The sequence below is a fragment of the Xyrauchen texanus genome, chromosome 1 (genome assembly GCF_025860055.1).
Source record: "Xyrauchen texanus isolate HMW12.3.18 chromosome 1, RBS_HiC_50CHRs, whole genome shotgun sequence".
In the NCBI taxonomy this organism is placed as follows: Eukaryota; Metazoa; Chordata; class Actinopteri; order Cypriniformes; family Catostomidae; genus Xyrauchen; species Xyrauchen texanus.
The window spans coordinates 63,657,099-63,683,134 of record NC_068276.1 but is presented as its reverse complement, the minus strand read 5'-3'; the positions used below and the strand labels follow the sequence as shown (position 1 = coordinate 63,683,134).

General features: G+C 43.5%; 2 protein-coding genes across 3 annotated transcripts in view; one reads left to right on the top strand and one right to left on the bottom strand.

Moving 5' to 3' along the window:
* Positions 1 to 26,036, bottom strand: part of LOC127645778 (basement membrane-specific heparan sulfate proteoglycan core protein-like) — a 458,523-nt gene that overhangs the window by 41,323 nt on the left and 391,164 nt on the right. The gene's annotated exons all lie outside the window — the stretch shown is intronic.
* Positions 24,139 to 26,036, top strand: part of LOC127643276 (macrophage mannose receptor 1-like) — a 92,883-nt gene continuing 90,985 nt past the window's right edge. For both annotated transcript variants that reach the window (XM_052125965.1, XM_052125950.1), the window contains exons 1-2: positions 24,139 to 24,242; positions 24,453 to 24,839. In XM_052125965.1, coding sequence (XP_051981925.1) covers positions 24,218 to 24,242; positions 24,453 to 24,839 — 412 coding nt within the window. In that variant the 5' untranslated portion in view covers positions 24,139 to 24,217. The remainder of the gene's footprint in view (positions 24,243 to 24,452; positions 24,840 to 26,036) is intronic.

Here is a 26,036-nt window from a genome sequence, read left to right as displayed (position 1 = left end):
ATTTGTCACATGGGTTTTTAGGTGACATGTGGAAAGTGGCGCGGTGGTAGATCCAGCCACAAGGAGGGGAGAGTTGCTACAACACGGCGACCGGAGGGCAGCTGGGGACTGCCTAAGGAAAACATCTAAAGCTCTTCGTCAAGTCAAGTGGTTTTTATTGTCGTTTCAACCATATACAGTTAGTACAGTACACAGCAAAACGAGACAACGTTCCTCCAGGACCATGGTGCTACATAAAAACAACAAAGGACCAACATAGGACCACATGAGACTACACAACGAAATAAAATACCTATATAAACTACCTATATAAAGTGCACGTGCAAACATGTGCAAAAAGTACAGGACAGTACAACAAATTACTGACAATGAACAGGACAATAGACAGTGCAGCGCCGACCAGTACTCAGTAGTGCAAAAAGATGACAGTTTCTAAAAATGAAAACATAACATACTATGAGATAGTGTTCTATGCACATAGCAGTTATTGAGGTAGCAGACAGTTATAAAGTGACAGTAATTAAAGTGCAACTCAGGACACGTGTGTGTCAAACCAGTCTCTGAGTATTGTGGAGTCTGATGGCTTGGGGGAAGAAGCTGTTACACAGTCTGGCCGTGAGGGCCCGAATGCTTTGGTACCTCTTGCCAGACGGGAGGAGGGTAAAGAGTTTGTGTGAGGGGTGTGTGGGGTCAGTCCACAATGCTGGTTGCTTTGCGGATACAGTGTTTTTTGTAAATGTCTTTGATGGAGGGAAGAGAGACCCCAATGATCTTCTCAGCTGTCCTCACTATCCTCTGCAGGGCTTTGCGGTCCGAAACAGTGATGCAGCTGCTCAGGATGCTCTCAATAGTCCCTCTATAGAATGTAGTGAGGATGGGGGTTGGGAGATGTGCTTTCCTCAGCCTTCGAAGAAAGTAGAGACGCTGCTGGGCTTTCTTGGTGATAGAGCTGGTGTTGAGGGACCAGGTGAGGTTCTCCGCCAAGTGAACACCAAGGAATTCTGTGCTTTTGACGATCTCCACATAGGAGCCGTCGATGTTCAGCGGAGTGTGTTCACCTTGTGCTCTCCTAAAGTCAACAACCATCTCCTTTGTTTTGTCGACATTCAGGGACAGGTTGTTGGCTCTACACCAGTTCGTCAGCCGCTGCACCTCCTCTCTGTATGCTGACTCGTTGTTCTTGCTGATGAGACCCACCACGGTCCTGTCATCGGCGAACTTGATGATGTGATTCGAGCTGTGCATTGCTGCACAGTCGTGAGTCAGCAGTGTGAACAGCAGTGGACTGAGCACACAGCCCTGGGGGGCCCCAGTGCTCAGTGTGGTGGTGGTGGAGATGCTGTTCCTGATCCAGACTGACTGAGGTCTCCCAGTCAGGAAGTCCAGGATCCAGTTGCAGAGGGAGGAGTCCAGGCCCAGCAGGTTCAGCTTTCCAATCAGGTGCTGGGAAATGATTGTGTTGAATGCTGAGCTGAAATCTATGAACAGCATTCGAACGTATGAGTCCTTATTGTCTAGGTGGGTGAGGGCCAGATGGAGGGTTGTGGTGATGGCATCGTCCGTTGAACGGTTTGAACGACACGCAAACTGCAGTGGGTCTAGTGAGGGGGCAGCTGGGTCTTAATCTGCCTCATGACGAGCCTCTCGAAGCACTTCATGATGATGGGTGTAAGTGCGACGGGACGGTAGTCGTTGAGGCAGGACACTGAAGACTTCTTTGGCATGGGGATGATGGTGGTGGCCTTGAAGCACGTTGGAACAACGGCGCTGCTCAGAGATGTTGAAGATGTCGGTAAGAACATCTGCTAGCTGGTCTGCACATCCTCTGAGCACTCTGCCAGGAATGTTGTCTGGTCCAGCAGCCTTCCGTGGGTTGACTCTACGTAGAGTTTTCCTCACATCTGCCGTGGTAAGACAGAGCACCTGGTCGTTGGGAGGAGGGGTGGACTTCCTCGCCATCACGTCGTTCTGCACTTCAAACCGAGTGTAGAAGTCGTTCAGCGCATTTGGAAGGGAGGCATCTTTGTCACAGGCAACTGATGTTGTCCTGTAGTTGGTGATGGCCTGGATGCCCTGCCACATGCGCCGCGTGTCACCGCTGTCCTGGAAGTGACTGTGGATTCTCTGGCGTCGCGCGCTTTGCCTCTCTGATTGCCCGTGACAGTTTGGCCCTAGCTGTTCTTAGGGCTGCCTTATCGCCTGCTCTGAAGGCGGAATCTCGGACCTCAGCAGCGTGCGCACCTCCGCAGTCATCCACGGCTTCTGGTTGGAGCGTGTGGTGATGGTCTTGAGAAAGTGACATCATCAATGCACTTGCTGATGTAGCTGGTCACTGATGCTGTGTATTCCTCCAAGTTGGTAGAATCGCCATATGTTTCAGCCTCCTGAACATGTGCCAGTCAGTACACTCAAAACAGTCCTGAAGAGCAGAGATGGCTCCTGCTGGCCAGGTTTTCACCTGCTTCTGAAGCGGTTTTGTGCGTCTGACGAGCGGTCTGTATGCTGGAATTAACATAACAGAGATGTGGTCTGAGTAGCCGAGGTGGGGGCGGGGCTCCGCCCGGCACGCGCTTCGGGATGTTTGTGTAAACAAGATCAAGCCGCTTGCCCTCTCGTTGCAAAGTCCACATACTGATGGAATTTAGGGAGCACTGTCTTGAGATTTGCATGGTTGAAATCTCCGGCGACAATAAACAGTCCGTCGGGGTGAGCGTTCTGCAGTTCGCTCATAGCCCCATACAGTTCACAGAGCGCTTCCTTAGCGTTAGCGCTGGGGGGAATGTAAACTCCGGTTATGCAAACAGTGGTGAATTCCCGTGGTAGATAAAAAGGTCTGCATCTAACAGTCACAAGCTCCAACAGCGATGAACAGTAACTAGAGACTAGCATACAGTTCTTGCACCATTCCGTGTTGATGTAAACACACAAGCCACCACCGCGAGTCTTACAGCAGAGAGCTGTATTTCTGTCGGCACGAAACGAGGCGAGCCCGTCTAGCTGAATGGCAGCATCCGGAACTCTTTCTCGCACACCGCTTATGACGTCCTCTCCCCCGGCCACCGGCATCAGGTGACGCCGAGGGCTGGAGGCCTGGTCTCCGCAGCAAGCCGAGTACGCGTAGCGCCTCCTGCAGGTCATCATGCAGCTTGGTTTTTGCATGAGTCTTATATTTCAGTAGTGTCTGGCGATGGTAGACACGAACACCGGTTGCTCCGATGTCCATGTGTTGCAAAAGTCGGGATTTTTTAACAAAAATAGCACCATTGTGGATCCGGAGTGGCCGCTGCGTGCTACCGCGCCGCCATCTTGGATCATGCGGTCCAGGTAGGTACGTAAAGCACGTACCGGACACAGCAACGAAGGGGCTGGGTCTGCCTCCTCCCGGGGCAGCGCTTGCTACCTGGTCTCTAAAGGGCGTGGTAGGAACTTTGGGCACGTAGCCCGGTCGCGGTATTAGGATCACGTATGTGTCTGCTGGACCGAACTCCAGGCAAGTGTCGCTGACAGAGAATGCTTGCAGGTCCCCGACCCTCTTGATGGAGGCGAGCGGGATCAGCAGGGCAGTCTTAAGAGAGAGGGCCCCGAGTCCAACTGATTCTAGCGGCTCGAAGGGAGGTCTCTGGAGGCCCGCGAGGACTACCGAGAGGTCCCAAGAGGGAAACGGGCTTGGCCGGGAGGGATTTAACCTCTGGGCGCCTCTCAGGAACCTGATGATTAAGTCGTGCTTACCCAAAGACTTGCCGTCTACTGCGTCGTGGTGGGCCGCGATAGCAGCGACATACACCTTTAGGATGGAAGGGGACAGTCTCCCCTCCAGCCTCTCTTGCAGGAATAAGAGCACTGACCTAACTGCGCACCTCTGCAGGTCTTCGGCCCGGGAAGAACACCAATTTGCGAACAAGCGTAGAGATGCCTGGTAGAAGGGGCTCTGGCTTGTTTGATCGTGTCTACGACGGTAGGTGGTAGACCAGCTAGATCTTCCGCATCCCGTCCAGGGGCCAGACATGGAGGGACCTGAGTCACTGCTGTCTCCAAAGGAGGACACTCGCGACATGTGGCGGGAGTGTATGCCGCCTTGGCGATTTATGTACGCTACCACGGTGGTGCTGTCTGACCTGACTAGGACATGTTTGTCCCGAACTAACCGGAGGAACTTCCGCAGGGCAAAGAACACAGTCAACAACTCTAGGCAATTGATATGCCAGCGCAGTGTGGCCCCTCTCCAACGGCCTGCAGCTGCGTGCCCATTGCACATGGTGCCCCAACCCAGGCTGGAGGCGTCGGTCGTGATCAGGACACATCGGGACACCTGCTGCAAGGGTACTCCTGCCCGTAGAAAGCAGAGGTCTGTCCAGGCTTTGAATGTCTGGCGGCAGGCGGGGGTAATCATCACACGGTGCGTGCCGGGGCGCCATACTCGTCTCGGGACTCGAGTCTGAAGCCAGTGCTGAAGCGGTCTCATATGCATCAACCCCAGCGGCATTTCAGCACCAACTGCGCACGCTGATTGGTGAGGCATGCTGACATTGAGACTGAGTCTAACTCCATACCGAGGAAAGAGATGCTCTGAACCAGGACAAGCTGGCTCATTTTTCGGTTGACCTGAAGCCCCAGGCAGCTGATGTGCCTGAGCACTTGGTCTCTGTGAGCGAATAGTAAGTCTCGGGAGTGGGCCAGTATGATCCAGTCATCGAGGTGGGGATGCCGGCTTCTCGGAGCAGGGCAAGAGCTGCCTCTGCAACTTTCGTGAAGACGCGAGGGGACAGAGACATGCCGAAGGGGAGGACTTTGTACTGGTATGCCTGGCTGTCGAACGCGAAGCATAGAAAGGATCGGTGTCGAGGCAGAATTGAGGGAGTACACGTCCTTCAGGTCTACCGCTGCAAACCAATCTAGATGCCGGAGGCAAGTTAAGATGTGTTTTTGCGTGATCATTTTGTGTCCAGGCCCCGACTTGTAGGAGGGCCATGGCGTGCAGGGCGGAAGTGGCATGTCCAGCGGCACTGTAGGCCTTCGCGGTCAGCGAGAATGTTGTCCTACAGGCCTTGGAAGGGAGCACAGGGTGACCCCGCCAGGTGGTAGGGTTTCCGGGACACAGGTGGAGCACAACAGCCCTATCCACCGGGGGAATCGCCGTGTACCCTTGGGCCGCTCCGCCGTCGAGTGCAGCGAGAGCAGAGCGAGTGGCTTTTTGACGAGTGTAGATGGGTGCTCTCCACGATCGTAAGCTCATCATGCACCTCAGGGAAAAACGGGACCGGGGGGCATGGCTGTGACCGCCGCACAGATCCCAGGAACCAGTCATCCAACCGCGATGGCTGTGGGGTGGATGGAGGGTTCCAGTCCAAGCCCACATTGGCGGCGGCCTGGGAAAGCATGTCGGTCATCTGAGCGTCAGCCTCAGCCTGGGCGTGCTGGCCCGGCGGCAGCCCAGGGAGTCATCCGCGTCAGATACCGGGCTCTCCGATGCAGCGGCGAGCTCATCCACCTCGAGCTCTAGAGGATAGGCAGGCTGGTTGTAAGGCGAGCCGCTGTTGCCTCGAGCACAGACGGGAGTCAACGAGCGTGCCGGGGCGGGTGGTCCGAGGGGACGTACCCGGCGGAGCTGCCATCCCAAGATCGCCTCCAGTGCCAGCCGCATCATCCTCAATCCTGTGGGAAGAAGGAGCAATTGAGGGAGTACACGTCCTTCAGGTCTACCGCTGCAAACCAATCTAGATGCCGGAGGCAAGTTAAGATGTGTTTTTGCGTGATCATTTTGTGTCCAGGCCCCGACTTGTAGGAGGGCCATGGCGTGCAGGGCGGAAGTGGCATGTCCAGCGGCACTGTAGGCCTTCGCGGTCAGCGAGAATGTTGTCCTACAGGCCTTGGAAGGGAGCACAGGGTGACCCCGCCAGGTGGTAGGGTTTCCGGGACACAGGTGGAGCACAACAGCCCTATCCACCGGGGGAATCGCCATGTACCCTTGGGCCGCTCCGCCGTCGAGTGCAGCGAGAGCAGAGCGAGTGGCTTTTTGACGAGTGTAGATGGGTGCTCTCCACGATCGTAAGCTCATCATGCACCTCAGGGAAAAACGGGACCGGGGGGCATGGCTGTGACCGCCGCACAGATCCCAGGAACCAGTCATCCAACCGCGATGGCTGTGGGGTGGATGGAGGGTTCCAGTCCAAGCCCACATTGGCGGCGGCCTGGGAAAGCATGTCGGTCATCTGAGCGTCAGCCTCAGCCTGGGCGTGCTGGCCCGAAGGCGGCAGCCCAGGGGAGTCATCCGCGTCAGATACCGCGCTCTCCGATGCAGCGGCGAGCTCATCCACCTCGAGCTCTAGAGGATAGGCAGGCTGGTTGTAAGGCGAGCCGCTGTTGCCTCGAGCACAGACGGGAGTCAACGAGCGTGCCGGGGCGGGTGGTCCGAGGGGACGTACCCGGCGGAGCTGCCATCCCAAGATCGCCTCCAGTGCCAGCCGCATCATCCTCAATCCTGTGGGAAGAAGGAGCAATGCGGGGGGCGGCTGGAGTTGCTTGCTTTCAATAGAAAGCGAGCTGTGACCGCAATGTTGCCATGGTCATGCCCTCGCAGTGAGAGCATGAACCATCCACAAACGCAGCCTCGGTGTGATCGCTGCCCAGACACACGAGAAAACGCCTGTGACTGTCTGAAGCGGAGAGCACTCTAACGCATCCAGGAACTACACAGGGACGGAAAGGCATCTTTAAAAAACACGTCCTGAAAAGGACGTTAAAAGCCGCTGTGTATTGCTCTTTTAGTGAAAATTTACTCTTTTAGAGAAATCACTCTTTTAAATAACTCTTTAGAGTTTGTTTTCTGTGCTGCCGAAGCGCCCAGGGGCAAATTGAACTGCTGTGCAAAGAAGGAGAAATAGCCGCTGTAATGTGCCGTCAATCCAACAGCATGCAGAGCGTCAGAGGAATACAGGAACAGGTGTGACTCGTAGCAAACAGCATGCACAACCATCGGCTCCGAAGAAAATTTGTGAATGAACTCATAGTATTTCCTCGCCTTTATACCATTATGTCCGGACAACGTCGAGAGAGCGACAGACGGGGAACTCTCCAACACACCAGAAAATTATAATTTACTACTGTTAAAAACTTGTATGACTTCATTTTTTCTTGTTTTGTTTGGTACACAAAATTAGATGTTTGGCAGAATGTTATCAGTACTGTGAAAGTGAATGGTGACTGAGATGTGTAGGTTTGGAACTACATGACTGTGAGTTAATGATGACAGAATTGTCGTTTTGTGGTGAACTATCCAAATAAACCCAAAATCAAGATCCTATTTGGAGTCATTAGAAGCTTAATCAAATTCCTATAAATACAAATAGATCATATACTGATTACATTCTATTTAGCACAGTCTTTCATGAGAAAAAAATTCAGTTTATCTCACACTACATGTGTAGCTAAAAGCACAATAACATTAATAAAAGGTTAAGTACAGAAACAGTATGCAAAGATAGCACTTAATGGTAATACAAGTCACACAAATGGGTTGATTTGCCACTGACATGTTATTATATCTCACATTGGCCATCTTATTTGAAAACAATTCTTTGACTTTCCATTGCATATAAACTAGCAGATCTCTAAAATATATCTATTAACAGACAGATATCACTGAATAAGTGTCCTGAAATATCAAACCAGTCTCTGTGACAGCGCTAGTCTGTAAACAACAATATCAAATGTGACAAAATGTTATTAGCCAATCAGAAGACAATGAGGTGATTTTAGTCTGCCAATCAATTTGGCCACTTCCATATATGGGCAGCAGGAAGCTGAGAGAGTGGTAAGCAGATTATTATTGCTGGGTGTATACTGTATATGGACAATACAAATATGTCACATCCAAACTTCAATTTATAATATTTCAATATTACATGAAAGAAACTATCAAAAAAGCTCCTAAAGTTCAGTTCATACAGTAGGGGCTTTTTGGGGTCTTATATAGTCTTTTTCATCCAAAAATATTTTTTTCTCAGATTATTTTGTAAATTATCTTAGGGAGTCGGGAGTTTATCACACTGAGCATTTACAATGGCACCTGTAACCCTGGTAGGCAGAAATGATTATTTTAAAAGAAAATCAGATGGCACTCTGGATAAATGTAAAGTTGTGTGCATACACTGCAAGGAACAACTGGCCGACCACCGAAGCTCATCAAGTTTGAAGTACCATTTAAGTGCAAAACCCACCACAGTTTCTACTAGCAAACTGACGAGAAGTATGCAACAACCCACACTGTATCAGTGTATACGGGGTGTGAGTAGCCGAACTTCAGCTAGGCTTACTACTGCCATAGCAAAGTGGATTGCCAAGGACTGCCGTCCAAACAACATCGTTGCAGACCAGGGCCTGAAAGAAGTGATCAGGATTGCCACTTCTGACCCATTGTTCGAGTTACCATCAAGATCAACAATCATGTCCACGAACTGTACATTAACGAAAAGAAATGTAACGCGGAGCTGCTGTCACAAACAATGAGTGTTGCATTGACTGGGGACCACTGGACATCGGTAAGCGTTCATAATTACTTGGGTAAAACTGCCCATCTCATTGATAAAGACTGGCATATGCATTCATTTGCATTAACTGTGCTGAAAACCAAAGAAAGGCATTTTGCTGATGCCTGCACTGAAAAGTTCTTAAAGTGAGACATTAGAGTTTATTAATCTTTGTTCATAGTTTAGAAAAAAACAACTAATACAAATACCATTCATTTTAAAAATGTATTAGTAAATGTTGAAATTAAAATGAATTAAAATGAATAACTGCTGTAGGAGCACTGTTCATTGTTAGTTCATTGTTAGTTCATGTTAACTAATGTATTTAACTACGTGTTAACAGATGGAACCTTGTGTAAAGTGTAACTGTAGAGAGAATGTGTTTTCTGGCTTGTGTGTACTTTAAGGACTTGATTAAATAAAGCAAACGCAATCTATTAATTGGATGTGTGTTTTTGTGTGTTTATTATGCAGATATATCATGGAACTTCTTGGGGGTGAAAAATATGTTTCCTGTTCTGTAGTGTTACCTGCACTTTGCCACTTGTCCCAGAAGATGGCTGTCTCAGTAGATGACCCTGCTTACGCTGTGCACTTTAAGGATGCATTTAAAGGGGATTTGGCAAAGTGCAAGGAAAACACAAACATCAAAATAACAACAGCTCTTGATCCCAGATTCAAAAACTTGAAATGCATTCCTAAAGCAGAAATAGCTGAAGTTTGGGAAACATTAGACAAGATGCTAAAAGAGAATCCACATCACTCAGATGCTGAATCAGAGCCACCAAAAAAAGAAAATTGGTCTCCTCGTGTTGGGCTCTGATATAAAGTCAGATGATGAAACATCACTGGAATCGAGCAATCTTGCTAGATACAGAGCAGAGCCCAGCATAAGCCTTGAACAATGCCCACTACGATGGTGGTCTGCACAAAGCAGAGGTCATGACAAGCTGGCGACTCTTGCACAGAAATATCTAGCAACTCCTGCAATAACTTCAACTGTGAGATAATTTTTTCACATGCAGGACACATGAAGAGGGCTGCTCTGGCAATCTGAAAAAGTTAACAAACTTGTAAGCCTTAGCAGCTGGTTAAATGTTGACTAGAAAAATAAGCTGTGCTGTATCTTAGTTTTAGCAATCAAAGGAAATGAGTGAAATTGTTCAATCTGATGGTTTACTTTGCTGGATATAGAACATGATGACAAAATAAACGTGTTAAACAAGATAAATGGTGTATGCTTCATTTCATGATCAGTGTGCAATAAATCGCGATTAAAATTGGTAATCTATTGACAGCCCTAATATATATATACACGTGTGTGTAACCTGTTCAAGCTCGGATATAGAAGGAAGAAGACGTGGAGCAGTGATGCATAATCATTAAGTGATTTGCATAATTAGACATAATTTAGCTCAAGTGCAAATGCCCTCACCCCTTTCTCTCTCTCCGGACAGGAACTCGACCACGCCCCCGCTGCCACATATTCCCACCGCCCGACTCAGGCAAGCTCCCCGGCCTGCCTATCAGTGTCACACAAACTTTGTCAACATAAACTTATCTGAGTCTTCAGCTTCACAATAAAATAAAACACTCAATAAGACACACCAGTCACTGGTCATTCGTGCCACTCTTCCCATGCTCACTGGAATTAGAGACAGGTGTTAGACATAATTTAGCTCAGGTGCAAGGGCCCTTACTGCTTTATCACTCTCCAGATGGGTGTTTGACCAAGCCCCCGGTGCCACAATATATATATATATATATATATATATAAGCACATAGCATGCCAGGGCAATATTTAAAAAAAAATGTCCTCCACCTTCCATCCTCTGTATAATGATTTGCTCTGCAGAAGTTGAAAGAAAATAATTTATTATAAAACTAAGAAAGGGAGGAAGTAAAGTATCAACCTGAAGTAAAGAGTGACATTCTCATTGAAGTAACCATCTATAAATTAATCTGATACAGTGTATGCCTTTTTCTCACTTTACATCTCTGTATATTCATCTTGTACATGTATATACATTTATTTCAAGTTGAAGTTGTTTGGGAAAAATTGCTCAAATGTTGGTCATGACTATTCTGATTTACAACAACACTTGTTAAGTGGTTTTAACTGAGGTCACTGCTTGCATGCAAAACTGCACGGACCATTCATCATTTGACTTGACTCATTTGTTCCATCTACCACTTAGGTAAAAGAGTGATTTGTTTTAAACTCATTTGTTAAGAAGATAAATTCAAAACAAGGATGCACCCTATCCTGTATTTGTGCATACACAAAAAATAATGTTAAATATAAATGTATTTTAGTTAATTGTATTTTAAGTCTTTAATCTTTAAGGATCCATAAAACAAACACATTTTCATCTTTAAAGCAGTGGAAGATTAATCATTAAAATAAATGGATTGGATTAAAAGAAAAATGTCATGGTATACCAATCTATGAATTTGTTTCAATTTTACAATTGTATCATGTGTTATTTAGGTGCACCAAAACTATTGGTTCTAACTAGTAGAAATTATACAGCTATTGATCCAAATTATATGAATTCCTAACTTACTGTAACTGGGTTGAAATAGTGTAGTGCTTAAATGTATGTAATGTAAAAAAAAAAAATATATATATATATATACCGGTAACTTGAAATACTTGAACCATATATTTAGGATTGGGGTAATAGTTTAAGAATCAGCCCCATTTTTGCAAACCACTAATCTAAATACTATAATACACATGGCATCATTCAGTGCATAAATCAGAAAATATTAAAATTTAAAACTGTCTGGTTAGTAAACATTTATTTACTGTTCCGGTTGCTGATGGCACACTGGTCGAGTTTGTGTTTGTAGCTTGCTTGCCTGCTTAGCATTGCTTATTCCTGGGGTGGCTGTGGCTCAGGTGGTAGAGCGGGTCGGCCGCTAAATGCAGGGTTTGCAGTTCAATTCCCAGCCCACAAGACTCCACATGCTGAAGTGTCTTTGCAAGACACTGAACCCCAAGTTGCTCCCAATGGCAGGCTAGCGCCTTGCATGGCAGCTCTGTCGCATTGGTGTATGAGTGTGAATGTGTGTGTGAATGGATGAATGGGACACAGTGTAAAGCGCTTGGTAACCTCTAAGGTTAAAAAAGGCGCTATATAAGTGCAGACCATTTACCATTTATTCCTCTACGTTCATCATTTTATCCTTAATATTAGCCATTTTACTGCATGCTTTGTTTTTTCTGATATTCTACTTTTTCAACTGCGTGTATTTTATCGCAGCACTGTTTTTTTCTTTTTTTCCGCTTCTCTACATCTTGTGTTTCGAGGGCTTGCTTTCATTTACTCCTCTGTATTTTACTTGGATTATTTCATCAATCTCAAACCTCTGCTGATCTGGACCCACCACAAACAATAGCAGTAATCATGGTATTCCCTCATGTTAGCGCTTCCTGCACTACATGCCACATGTTTACTGTAGCTTCATCCTTCAGCAGAAAAGGATACACATGTGATAAATGTAAAGAATTAGTCAGGCTGATGGAGAAGGTTAATGAGTTAGAGACACATCCAAACGTGGTGGCGTAGTGGTTAAAGCACAGGGCTGTTAATCAGAAGGTCAGAGGTTCTAACCCCACGGCCACCACCATTGTGTCCTTGAGCAAGGCACTTAACTCCAGGTTGTTCTAGGGGGATTGTCCCTGTAATAATTGCACTGTAAGTCGCTTTGGATAAAAGCGTCTGCCAAATGCATAAATGTAATCCAAACACTAGTGGATGTCAGTGAGAAAGAGAAGCCGGTAGATACTGTTTAGGATGTGGGTTGTACAGCGAGCATAACACACATTTTGGTTCTGCAGCAGGGAATTTTGGTGACGTCTCAGTAGCATACTCGTAGGGCAAAGCGACACCACTCTTCTGTTCCTGTTAGGATTTCCTGTTGGAAAGGAAGAGCTTAGAGTGCCTGGCAATCACGCCATGATACAGCGGAGCAAGGCAGATGATAGACATGCCCATGAGAAGTGCTAAGATAACTTGTTGTTATCTTAGTGCTAAAGTGTGACTAAGGCGCATGAGTGACTGTGAGTAATTATTTCCCTGATATATGTTCTGATTAATCCACAGATTCTTTCATGACTGTTAATGTAATGTTTTCCGCTGATATTGAGTGTATTGAGATTTGGTGTTTCCCGTTATCTTAGTGTCATCTGTGCGGTCTTTCACATGTGTTTGTTCAATGATATCTGACTCCTGAGGCAATAATATTGCAGAGCTAACAAAACTTTTCCAAAAAGCAACAACATTATGCTAGATCCAATACCAACTAAGCTATTAAAAGAGGTGTTACCTTTTTTTTTTTAAACATAAATTTATTATTTATAAAGATAAACAATCCTTTAACTTTATTAAAAGTTTATTATAGCACCGATAAGCTAAAACTGTGCAACTCCACTCTCGTTAATATTCGCTCAACTGAATCACTGCTAGGACTTACTCACTGAATTGCCACTATACTTAAAGAGACATACCGGTTTAGCATGTGTTCTTTATATCAATGTAAACACTTGTTAATAGTTAATTATGCATGTAAACAATAAACATATAGTAATACAAATATATACTATGTTATATAATGTTTTAAGCTGGAACGAAAAATACCTCTCAGCAGAGGAATTCAGCTCGCTCAGCACAAACGCTCGGCTCCGAAGAAAAGATCTGAATGAGTGGTTGCGAGCCAGCTCCTTTTTATATCCGTATATCCGGTGGAGACATTTTCATCAGTTCTTTCTGTACATTCACCTCCAGAATTTTCTCCTCGTGCACCGGTGGAGGGCAAGCACATGTTGGTCCGGACGGACAGCACAGTGATAGTAGCGTACATCAACCGCCAAGGAAGTGTATGCTCATGTTGCATGTCGCAACCTGCCTGTCTTCTCCTCTGGAATCAGCAGCGATTCAAGTTGTTGCAAGATACTCATATCCCGGTTGACCTCAACAGCGTGGCGGACGCACTGTCATGGCAGGTCAGGGGAGAGTGGTGACTCTACCCCAAGGAGGTCCAGCTGAATTATATTCGATTCAGTCAAGCGCAGGTAGACCTGTTCGTAGAGGATCGCCTACCGGGTCATTGACACCATCACTTTGGCATATCATGCCCAGGACGTGCCGCCCCCCTTGGGGCTACGAGAACACTCTACTAGGAGTGTGGCGGCCTCCTGGGATCTGACCAATGGTGCCTCTTTAACAGACATATGCAGAGCAGTGTGTTGGGCAACACCCAAAACCTTTGTGTGGTTCTACAATCTCCAGGTTGAGCCAGTTTCATCCCATGTGTTGACAGGTACAAACAGGTAAGTTTGTGGGACAACTGGATGTGTACCCCTCTGGGTAGGACCTACAACTGGGACTTCACCACATGCGACACTGCTGACAGAACTCGTTAAGACCATGTGATGTCTTTCTACACAATCCTCTCCATTGTGTAGGGTATGGTCTCGGTGGTTTCTTCCACTTGAGAAGGAACACATCCCAAACGTGGACACTTATGGCCCCTAGCTGAACAATTTCCACTCACTTTTGGGGAGAAAAAAAAGAGAAGAGGCCACGGCTAGGGCAGCCTGTTACCATTTTTGGGCAGTCGACATGTCCCCGAGGTACAGGGGACCGTACGACGCTCGTAGGAGCATTGGGGGAGGTTACGTGATGCCCAGGTGTGCTGGCTATGAGGCACGCAATGGCTTGCCCGTTTCGCACCGCCAGTCCACGTAACACAGTTCAGTTAGTTGTGCTGTTTCGTATAGGGATCCTTAGTGTCACTACATCGACACAATGTTGAGTGAGTGACAGATAGGGAACGTCCTGGTTACTTTTGTAACCTCCTTTCCCTGATGGAGGGAACGAGACATTGTGTCCCTCCTGCCACAACACTGAACTACCTGCTGAAATGGCCGGGACCCTGTCTCGGCTCCTCAGCACAAAACCTGAATATGGCCGGAGGAGTGGGATGCAAATTCCACTCGCCAATTCCCATTGGCCTTTTCTCAAAGATCAGAGGTGTTTGTGGCTCCTAAGGGCAACCCCTAGTGTCACTACATCAACACAACATCTCATTCCCTCCATCTGGGAACGGAGGTTACGAAAGAAACCAGGAAGTTTTTAGTCCCAAGTTTCAAGACATGACATGTATTGATGGATCACATAGATTTGTACATTTTTAAAAAGCTACAATATGTCTAAAATGGTGAAAAACTATTAATACAATTTGCAAAATGTATATTTTCATAATGCATCAAGTAAGAAGTTCCCATTTATAATTAATATGTAAGCACAATGGACATTATATTCTGAAAAATAGCCATATGTATCAATACCCAGCCTTAATAATTTAGATTAATAATTGTTATTATTAATACAGTAATAATAAGAACTGGCTTGCTACTTTACTGTCTTTTGCCTTTTAATTAATTTGTCTTATTACATTTGATCTATGAACTCCAATCCATTATAAAATGAAGCAAAACAATAAATCATCTCCATATGACATATAACGCACCGAAAAGTATGCCAAAATAAAATGGTTCAACTCCAATACTGCAGCCATGGCTTTGGTTCCCGGGGAACACACAAACTGATCAAATGTAAGGCCCTTTCCCATCTGCCAAATGAACAAATGTTCAAATAAATTGTGTGTCAGCTGCACAATGACTTGGTTTACTTGTTTGCATAAAGGGCACATCACATGATAGAAAATTTGTGTGTAATCCATCATGACATCATGTTATCTTAGTAGAAAGAGTGGTTTGCATAGAGGGTTGTGATATACTCACCTGTAAACATTAAACCTATAAAAAGACAGAATCAGGAGAAATCCACATCGGCAGGTTTCTCAATCACAGGTAAATTGTTTGGCATTTTTTTAATCTTAATCCTTTATAACTTGCTTTATCACCTTTAGAATGTTTCTGTATTTCTTATAATTATAATTATAATAATCTGTGTAAAAGTGTAGTGAATTATCTTTTGTAAAACATTTAAAGTGCTGTGATTTATACTTTCAGACCTTTCTAAACTTTTACTTCTGCTGAAAATAAAAAAGATTATGAATGCATTTTAAATGTTCTTGTTGCAACTATACGCTTCAGTTCAGCAAAGAACACTTTTCTGGATTCGTGAGTTGATTATTATTTTTCTTGATGTTACATGTTATATATTAAATTCAATAGTTCTTTATTTCATTTATAGTATATGAGTGTGACATGATAAAATCAATCCCAACTATTCTAAACAAACTTTTATTATTATTATTCATGTGATTTATGAATAAAATTAGGGATTTTGTACTTATAAGAAAAACAAATCTCAAAATTATACAATGATTATTAAAAAAAGTAACCAGTTAGATTACACTTTCCTTTACATTTATCAAAAATGTCAACTTAAATCTTGATGATGATCAGAATAAAATAAATAATCCATTAAAAAGTTATTTTGTACAGGTAATTATTTTATTTCAGTAGTTCTTGATTCTAGGTTTGTAACTGTGCAGTTAATATCGATTAAAGTTCTTGATGTTTCATTAAAGGTTCTTCAGATCAGTGTTTTGGTTTCTGGGTTCTTTAAAGCATCAGTTCATACACTCAAAACACTATTTTAGCAACTTTTTAACATTTATGCCTTTCAATTTCCATCAAATTGAATTGTGTAATTTTTTTTATTAATAAAAACGTTTTAATATATGTCAAGTCAAGTCAATTTTATTTGTATAGGGCCTTTCACAACACACATCGTTTCATAGCAGCTTTACAGAAGATCATCATTAACAGACGATAAAACTGTAATGTCTATAAAGTCGACGAATCATCATTGTGTAATTAGATAAAATACAATTGTTTATCATGTTTAAAAATAAGTAATTAAATAGTAATTGTATTAATAACCCCAGTGATCAAGCTGAAAGCGACTGTGGCAAGGAACACAAAACTCCATAAGATGTTGATTAATGGAGAAAAATAACCTTGGGAGAAACCAGACTCACTGTGGGGGCCGGTTCCCCTCTGGCTAACATCATGAATATAATGTAAATATTACTTGTGTATAGTTGAAGTCATGGTTTAAAATTATTAAACTAAGTAAGTGTTAAGGGTTAGTGTTTAAACATCGATTGTGTTTGAACTGTAAGATTAATGACCAAAGTCTTTGAGGTCCATCCTGGATTAACTGCAGAAGTTCACATAGATGCAATTGTCCTTGTTAATTGGCTGATGAAGGCTTTTGTTGGCAATTGTTAGTCTATGCATTCCATTTCAAGATCGTAGTCCATCAATAGACCGAGGTGATGCAGGCAGAGATCAGGGATGTGAAACGCAGTTCAACCTGGCCGGTAATTTCAGTGAGGTTCGGTGTGGTCATCCTAAATCCAAGGTTCAGACAATGGCATATGAAGTATCCCATGTCTTATGGTTGGAGTTGGCATCAGTTCATCCTCTGAAGCCCATTATAATAGACTGAAGTGATGTTTGGCACCGGCTGCATTTAGTCATCATCATTCAGCGTCACGTAACAGTGGAGTCCAACATGAAGCAGGAATGGTGCTGGATCCAGCCGGTTCTGGTGACCTCAGGATAGGAGTCCCGAGGTTGAGACAGGGAAATAAATTAAATAATATAAACATAGATGCCATTCAATTTATTGCAGAGATATAAATCCTGATCAATGTTTCTGGTTCCGGCAGACTAAACTAAAGCAGCCTAATTGTGGGTTGGAGGATAAATTAGGTGTATGCCTGGCTAAATAGATGAGTCTTTAGTCTAGACTTAAACTGAGAGAGTGTGTCTGCATCTCGAACAGTGTTTGGGAGACTATTCCATAGTTTAGGAGCCAAATATGAAAAGGATCTACCTCCTTTTGTGGATTTTGATATTCTAGGAACTATTAAAAGGCCAGAATTTTGTGATTGTAATGAACGTGATGGAATATAGCGTGGTAGAAGGTCACTTAAGTACTGCGGAGACCATTCAAAGCTTTGTAGTTAACATAATTTTTTAATTAATACAGAATTTAACAGGTAGCCAATGTAACGATGATAAAATGGGGCTAATATGATCATATTTCTTGGTTCTCGTCAGCACTCTGGCTGCTGCATTTTGAACCAATTGAAGTTTATTTATTGATCTTGCTGGACATCCTCCCAGTAATGCATTACAATAATCTAGTCTTGAGGTCATGAACGCATGAATTAGTTTCTCGGCATCAGTAACAGAGAGCATGTGCCGTAATTTAGCAATATTTATTAGGTGGAAGAATGCTGTTCTACAAACATTTGTAATTTGATTTTCAAAGGACAGATTGGTATCAAATATAACACCTAAGTTCTTCGCTGTTGAAGATGATGTATCAGTTCATCCATCGAGAGTCAAATTATATTTTAGTGGCTTATTTTTAGAGTTTTTTGGTCCAATAATTAGTACCTCTGTTTTGTCAGAATTGAGTAGAAGGAAATTTCTGGCCATCCAATCTTTTATTTCATTGATACACTCTGCTAATTGTGAAATCTCATCAGGTTTGAAGAAATATAAAGTTGTGTGACATAGTGGTAGCAGTCTGCTAAATATGACCTAAACCATGCTAAAGCAACTCCACAAATGCCAACATAATTCTCCAGCCTATTCAAGAGAATGTCGTGATCTATCGTGTCGAATGCAGCACTAAGATCTAAAAGCACTAGAAGAGAAATGCAGCCGCGATCAGATGATAAGAGCAAGTCATGTGCAACTCTGATAAGTGCAGTCTCTGTACTGTGATGAGGCCTAAATCCTGACTGAAATTCTTCGTATATACTATTTCTCTGTAGAAATGAACATATTTGGGAGGACACTACCTTTTCTAGTATTTTTGACATAAACGGGAGATTTGAAATCGGTCTATAATCAAATCAAATCAAATCAAATCACTTTATTGTCACACTACCATGTACACAAGTGCAACAGTAGGTGAAATTCTTGTGTGCAGTTCCGAGCAACATAGCAGTCATGACAGTGACGAGACATATACCAATTACAATAAACAACATACTTACACAAAACAATTTACATATCAAATGTACACATACTTACACAAAACAATTTACAAATCAGATGTACACATACTTACACAACACAATAATTATATACAATGCAGAATATAGAACAGAATATACAATACAATACAATAAGTGGGAGTATATGAAATATATATGTGTATATATATATATATAGCAGTTGTATTGAGGAGAATATGTTGACAGTCCAGTGTGAGATTATAGATTAATAAAGTGCAGTGCTAATTATTGATCCTGATAGATCAAGAGTTCAACAGTCTGATTGCTTGGGGGAAAAAGCTATCATGTAGTCGGCTGGTGCGGGTCCTGATGCTGCGATACCGCCTGCCTGATGGTAGCAGTGAGAACAGCCCATGACTTGGGTGACTGGAGTCTCTGATGATCCTCCGAGCTTTTTTCACACACCGCCTGGTGTATATGTCCTGGAGGGAGGAAGCTCACCTCCGATGATGTTCCTGGCAGTTCGCACCACCCTTTGCAGGGCTTTGCAGTTGTACGCGGTGCTATTGCCGTACCAGGCGGTGATGCAGCCAGTCAGGATGCTCTCTACAGTGCTGGTGTAGAACCGTGTGAGGATGTGGTGGTTCATTCCAAACTTCCTCAGCCGTCTCAGGAAGAAGAGGCGCTGGTGAGCCTTCTTCACAACGGCCTCAGTGTGGACGGACCATGTGAGTTCCTCAGTAATGTGGACACCGAGGAACTTGAAGCTGCTGACTCTCTCCACCGGTGCTCCATTGATGGTGATGGGGCTGTGTTCTCCGTCTTTCTTCCTGAAGTCCACAACAAGCTCCTTGGTTTTACTGACGTTGAGGGAGAGGTTGTGCTCCTGACACCAGCGTGTCAGAGTGTGCACCTCCTCTCTGTAGGCTCTTTCATCATTGTCAGTGATCAGACCTACCACCGTCGTATCGTCAGCAAACTTAATGATGGCATTGGAGCTATGTGTTGCCACACAGTCATGTGTGTACAGGGAATACAGGAGTGGGCTGAGAACACAGCCCTGCGAGGCTCCAGTGTTGAGGGTCAGTGATGAGGAGGTGTTGCTGCCCATTCTAACCACCTGACGTCTGCCTGACAGGAAATCCAGGATCCAGCTGCACAGCGAGCTGTTTAAGCCCAGAGCCCGGAGTTTCTCATCAAGCTTGGAGGGCACTATGGTGTTGAATGCTGAGCTGTAGTCTACAAACAGCATTCTCACATATGTGTTCCTTTTTCCAGGTGGGAGAGAGCAGTGTGTATTGTAGATGCAATGGCATCATCAGTGGAAGCGGTTGTTGCGGTAGGCAAACTGCAATGGGTCCAAAGAGGGGGGCAGAACAGAGCAGATGTGATCTCTGATTAACCTCTCGAAGCATTTGCTGATGATGGGGGTCAGAGCAACAGGACGCCAGTCATTTAAGCATGTGATTATAGCTTGCTTCGGTACAGGCACAATGGTTGATGTTTTGAAGCATGTGGGGACTACAGACAGGAGAGGGACAGATTGAAAATGTCCGTAAAAACACCAGCCAGTTGATTCGCGCGACGCTCTGATGACGCGGCCCGGAATGCCGTCTGGACCAGCGGCTTTACGGATGTTCACCCGTCGGAATGATCGGGTTACATCCACAACAGAGACGGAGAGTGAATCAACCTCTGTAGCGTCAGCAGCGAGTGCTCTCTCCGCGAGGGCGGTGTTACTGTCCTCAAAACGAGCATAAAATGTATTAAGTTCGTCCGGGAGAGATGCAGCGGTGTTCATGGCGGAGACTTTATTCCGCTTGTAGTCCGTGATTGTGTTAATTCCTGCCACATACTTCTAGAGTCAGTGGTGTTGAACTGGCCTTCAAGCTTGTGCCTGTACTGGCGTTTAGCTGCACTGATAGTGTTACGGAGGGCATAACTGGCTTGTTTACGCTCCTCCGTGTTAGGAGAATTAAAGCGGAGGTCCGCGCAGTGAGTGCCGCGCGAACATCGCCGTTAACCCATGGTTTCTGGTTGGGGTATATCCGTATAGTTTTGGTCGGAACAACGTCCTCTACGCACTTCCTGATGAAACACGTTACGCTGTCAGCGTAAACCTCGATGTCGTCATCAGAGGCGGACCGGAACATCTCCCAGTCCGCGTGATCAAAACAGTCTTGTAGCGCAGAGTCTGATTGGTCCGACCAGCACTGGATCGTTCTGAGGGTGGGTGCTTCCTGTTTCAGTTTCTGCCTGTAAGCGGGCAGAAGCAGAACGGAAGAATGGTCCGATTTGCCAAATGGGGGCGGGGAGGGATTTGTAGCCTTCCCGGAAGGGAGAGTAACAATGATCCAAAACCCGGTCCCCTCGTGGTGTTGAACTTTATGTGTTGGTGGTATTTTGGGGCGATTGCTTTGAAGTTGGCTTTGTTAAAGTCCCCGGCAACAATGAACGCAGCCTCAGGGTGCTGCGGTTTCCTGCTCACTTATACACCCATACAGTTCCCTGAGTGCCCGGTCTGTGTCGGCTTGCGGGGGATGTACACAGCTGTGATGATAACCGCTGTGAATTCCCTCGGCAGCCAGAATGGTCGACACAGAAGCATGAGATATTCCAGATCAGGAGAGCAAAAAGACTTGATGAAATGTACGTTCCTCTGATCACACCATGATTTGTTGATCATAAAACATACACCACCACCTCTGCTTTTACCAGAGAGGTCTTTCGCTCTGTCCGCTCGGTGCACGGAAAAGCCCGTGATTTCGATGGCCGAGTCTGGAATCTCCGTAGACAGCCAGGTTTCTGTAAGGCACATAACGCAGCAGTCCCTCGTCTCTCGTTGGAAAGAGATCCGCGCTCTCAGCTCGCAGAGTTTGTTGTCCAGAGACTGAACATTTGCCAGTAGTATACTGGGTAGCGGGGGTCGATTTGCACGACGTCTTACTCTGATGAGAACGCCGGCTCGTTTTCCTCTTTTCCTTCTGCGTTTCCGCGGCCGAGCAGCACAGACAAAGGGCTCCGCCGGACTAATTAGCAAGTTCTCCAGGATCAAGTTTAAAGGCTTCCTCCTCTCAAGGCTTCTTAATAAGCGGTTTGATAATTGCCATTTTAAAGTTTCTTGGGACATGTCCTAAGCATAGCGAGGAGTTAATGATATTAAGAAGAGGTTCTGAGATTACATGAGATGCCTCTTTTAAGAGCTTAGTTGGTATAGGATCTAACATATATGTTGTGGCTTTTGATGTTTTGATAATTTTTGTTCTTCATGGCCTATGACAGAGAAAGATTGAAGTTGCATGTGAGGAAAATTATTAGACACTGTTTTCTGAGGTGCTATGATAGATGATTGCATAATTCCAATTGTATATCTGATTATTTCAATTTTATTTGTAAAGAAATTCATGAAGTCATTACTATTCTGCTGTGACGGAATATCTGGTTCTGTTGAGGCTTTATTCCTTACCAATTTTGCCACAGTACTGAATAAACATCTAGGATTGTTGTGGTTATTTTCTATGAGTTTACTAAAATATGCTGACCTGGCAGCTTTTAGTGCCTGTCTGAAGCTACAGACACTATCCTTCCATGCACCACGAAATACTTCTTATTTTTCCACATGCGCTCCATTTTCCGAGCTGCTCTCTTGAGAGCATGAGTGTGATCATTGGAGTCTGACTCCAAGAGAGTTGAGAATATTGATAAATGCTAATCCCAATGTATCATGTTCATTATCTATGTGAATGTTGAAGTCACCAACAATTAAGGCTCTATCTACAGTAACTACAAGATCTGATAAAAAATTTGCAAATTCACTAAGGAAATCAGAATAAGGCCCGGGTGATCTATACACTGTAGCAAGGACAAAAGATGACAGAGATTTTTTATTTATATTTGACGGTGTCACATTAAGCATTATTAGTTCAAAAGACTTACATTTATATCCTGTCCTCTGAGTAACACCAAAAACTTCACTGTAAATTGTAGCAACACCTCCTCCTCGACCCTTCAGACGAGGTTCATGTTTATAGCAATAACCTGGGGGAGTAGATTCATTTAAACTAATATATTCATCCGGTTTAAGCAGGTTTCAGTCAAACAGAGCGCATCCAATCTATGATCTGTAATCATTTCATTTACAATTAGTGCTTTGGTAGAAAGAGATCTAATGTTTAGTAGCCCTATTTTTATATGAAGTGTATTTTTTATTTGTTTGTTTTGTTCAAGTCTGACCTTAATAAAAAAAAATTCTAAATGATTTAGTGAGGGTATTGTGTTTGGTAGTTTGGGGAACAGACACAGTCTCTATGAGATATCTAGGTGATACAGTCTCTATGTGTAATATAGTTTATGTGACCTGTGTGACGTCTCAAGGCAGCTAGCAGACGTTCGGATTAACAAGTTTGTCTGCTTCCTGACCTGGGCCCCAGTTAGTCAAATACTATCATTATTAAGACTATGAGCCAAATTACTAGAGAGGAGAGCAGCACCTTCCCTGGAGGGATGGAGTCCGTCTCTCTTTAGCAGGTCAGGTCTACCCCAAAAAATCTTCCAATTGTCTATAAATCCTATTTTATTCTTCAGACACCACTCAGACATCCAGCCATTCAGTGACACTAATCTACTATAAACCTCGTCACCACGACGAGCAGGGAGGGGACCAGAGCATATTACAGTGTCTGACATAGTTTTTGCAAATTTGCACACCTCTTTAAAATTATCTTTAGTGATCTCTGACTTGCTAAGCCGGACGTCATTAGTGCCGACATGGATAACAATTTTAGAAAATCTCCGTTTAGCATTAGCCAGCACTTGTAAATTTGATTTTATGTCAGACACTCTGGCCCCCAAAATGCAATTAACAATAGTGGGTGGAGTCTCTATTTCCACATTCCTTACAATAGAATCGCCGATAACAAGGGCTCTTTCAACATAATTCTCAGTGGGTGTATCACTGTTTATCACAATAAAAATAGAACGTGGATGCGGGTGGAATATGCGAGCAGTTGATTAGAGAATTATACGAGGGAAACCCGATGCGCGCTTAAAAATGGCAGATGTTTAAGGATTAAAGGCAGAAAACAGATATATAAGCGATGCTAAAAAAAACTAGCAGGCTACAAACACAGACTCTAGCTAGGCGCCAGCAGCAACAGGTAAAATACACGCAGATGAAACAGTAGAAAATCGGGAAAACCTGAAATGCGGTAAAATGACAAAGGATATAACGATGAACGATGAATATAACGATGAACGTTCGAGAATAAGATTAAGCAATGCTAAGCAGCCTAAGCAGGCTACAAACAAACTCTCATGCAGTGTGTCGTCGGCAACAGGAAGTCCAGTCAATGTATACTTTATATATATTAATATATATGTTAAAGATTTCTAATTTTAATTGAATGGAAATGTGTTATAAAATTTAAAGAACTAGAGAATAAAATGTTTTTGAGGAACTTAAATGGGCTTGTAGTTTTCCTGCTTATTTGCATTTTATAGTATCAGATTTACTGCACAATCAGACTTGATTTGCCATTTATATTGAACATTAACATTTGACATTTACATTTTCTTCTGTCCTCACAAACCTCAGGTGAAGGACACAAATCACCACAAGATCAAATCAATCTCTCTTTTTTCAGTTTTAAGGAACAAGGGACACGAAAACGATGAATCTCATCTTGTTTATCTTCGGTAGGTACCGTGACTGTGTTTTAGAGCACTTCAGAAGACTGGGGCTAGTTGTCACACTTTTAACTCTAATGAATATTTCTCAGGGTCTAATCTAATCTAATCTAATCTAATCTAATCTAATCTAATCTAATATATTTACTCAGTGTATATTATGTGGACACAGCTGAAGATCTTTGTTTGATTAAACCAAACATGTTTTTTTTACTATAGGTTCATGCATCTCATCGGGTCTCTCCAAACAGTTTGTCTTTGTTAATGAACTAAAAACATATGATGATGCCCAGAGCTTCTGCAGAAAACATCACAATGATCTGGCCACTATTGAAGACATGACAGATCTGAATGATCTCCAGAACACTGTGAGAGGGATTACAGAAACATCTGCTTGGATCGGACTGAAGAAAGAAGGTCCTCCTCTCTGGTATTGGTCCCTTAACAACAGGGAATTCTACAGGGAAGGAGAAGCCGAATATAGAAACTGGTTAACTGGAGAGCCGAATAACTGGGGAGGGAATCAAAACTGTGTTGCCATCGATGATGGGGGGAAATTCCAGGATAGGTCATGTTCTAACCAATTTCAGTTCATTTGCTATGATGGTAAAGACACAATACATTTATAAAATAATGTGTGCATGTCAAACTATTTCCAATATGAAACTGGTTGTTCTGACCATTTAGATTTTTTAGATCATTATTTTCATGCAACTAAACACTTCTTTATTTCTCATTTTAATAGTAAAAAGTATTTTAAAAAAAGGATTACTTTTAAACAATCCTTTACTTTGTATGAAAAAATACAACATGTTTCCAAAATTAAATAAGTGGCTTTAATCTGTAAATGTACAAAAGCCAAAGTAAATTATTATAATATTATCTGTAAAATATTTCCTCTCTTTTTCTACCCAATATTAGAATATGTAAGAAATAGTTGAGCAACTTTAATTTGTTTTCTGGTCACAATAATTATGTTCTAAAGCTGCTTTTCAGGAAATAGTGTCATAACCAGTAAGAAAGCTTAAGACAGTCATAATGATGAATAATTAGTGTCGAGTTATCCAGGGAATTTTACTAACTATTTTCTCTAACTCAGAAATGAGCTTCATTCATTCATTCACAAAGACACAGGGAACAACTTGTATTAATTTATCAACAGATTAATCAGTAGTCAGATCCAAGATTCAGATTGTCCAATTAAACTCAGTTTCAGTTCAATCCAGATAATCTCATCCATTTGTTCATTTAGCTTCCTTCATGAATTTGCTTGTTAAGTTGCTTTCTTAACCACTTAGTGCGCTTTCCCCTTCTTTCCGTGTTTCCCTCACATCAGCCTTTAAGCCCGAATGCTTCTCCACACAGAAGACACTTGTGCCACTGGATATTGATCTCTTATCCCTCTTTCTGCACTCGGTTCTCTCCTCGCATCCACCATGTGAGCTTTTACTTCTGTAAACTCTCGGCTGTTTCCGTTGCTTTTCTTCACTTTCCATCAGTCGCTTTTCTGTACGTCACATTAATTCAGTGCCTGTTTTCTTTTAAACAGTGTATTTGTTATTCTTAAATCTGTGTTTAACTTCACAATTAGAAAGAAACAAATGTTCACAAACTTCTTATGAATGAATATGTACAAGAAAGGAGAAAGTTCAATCTTAGAAAGTTCAACTATATGCATATTTCTTTTTATGACTTACTGTAAAAATGCATTTTGTAACATATTATAATTCTCTCTGAATTTTGCCCCAGTTTGGAAACTCCTGGTGTAATAAATAAAGATTCAAAAACAATTATAATGTGTCA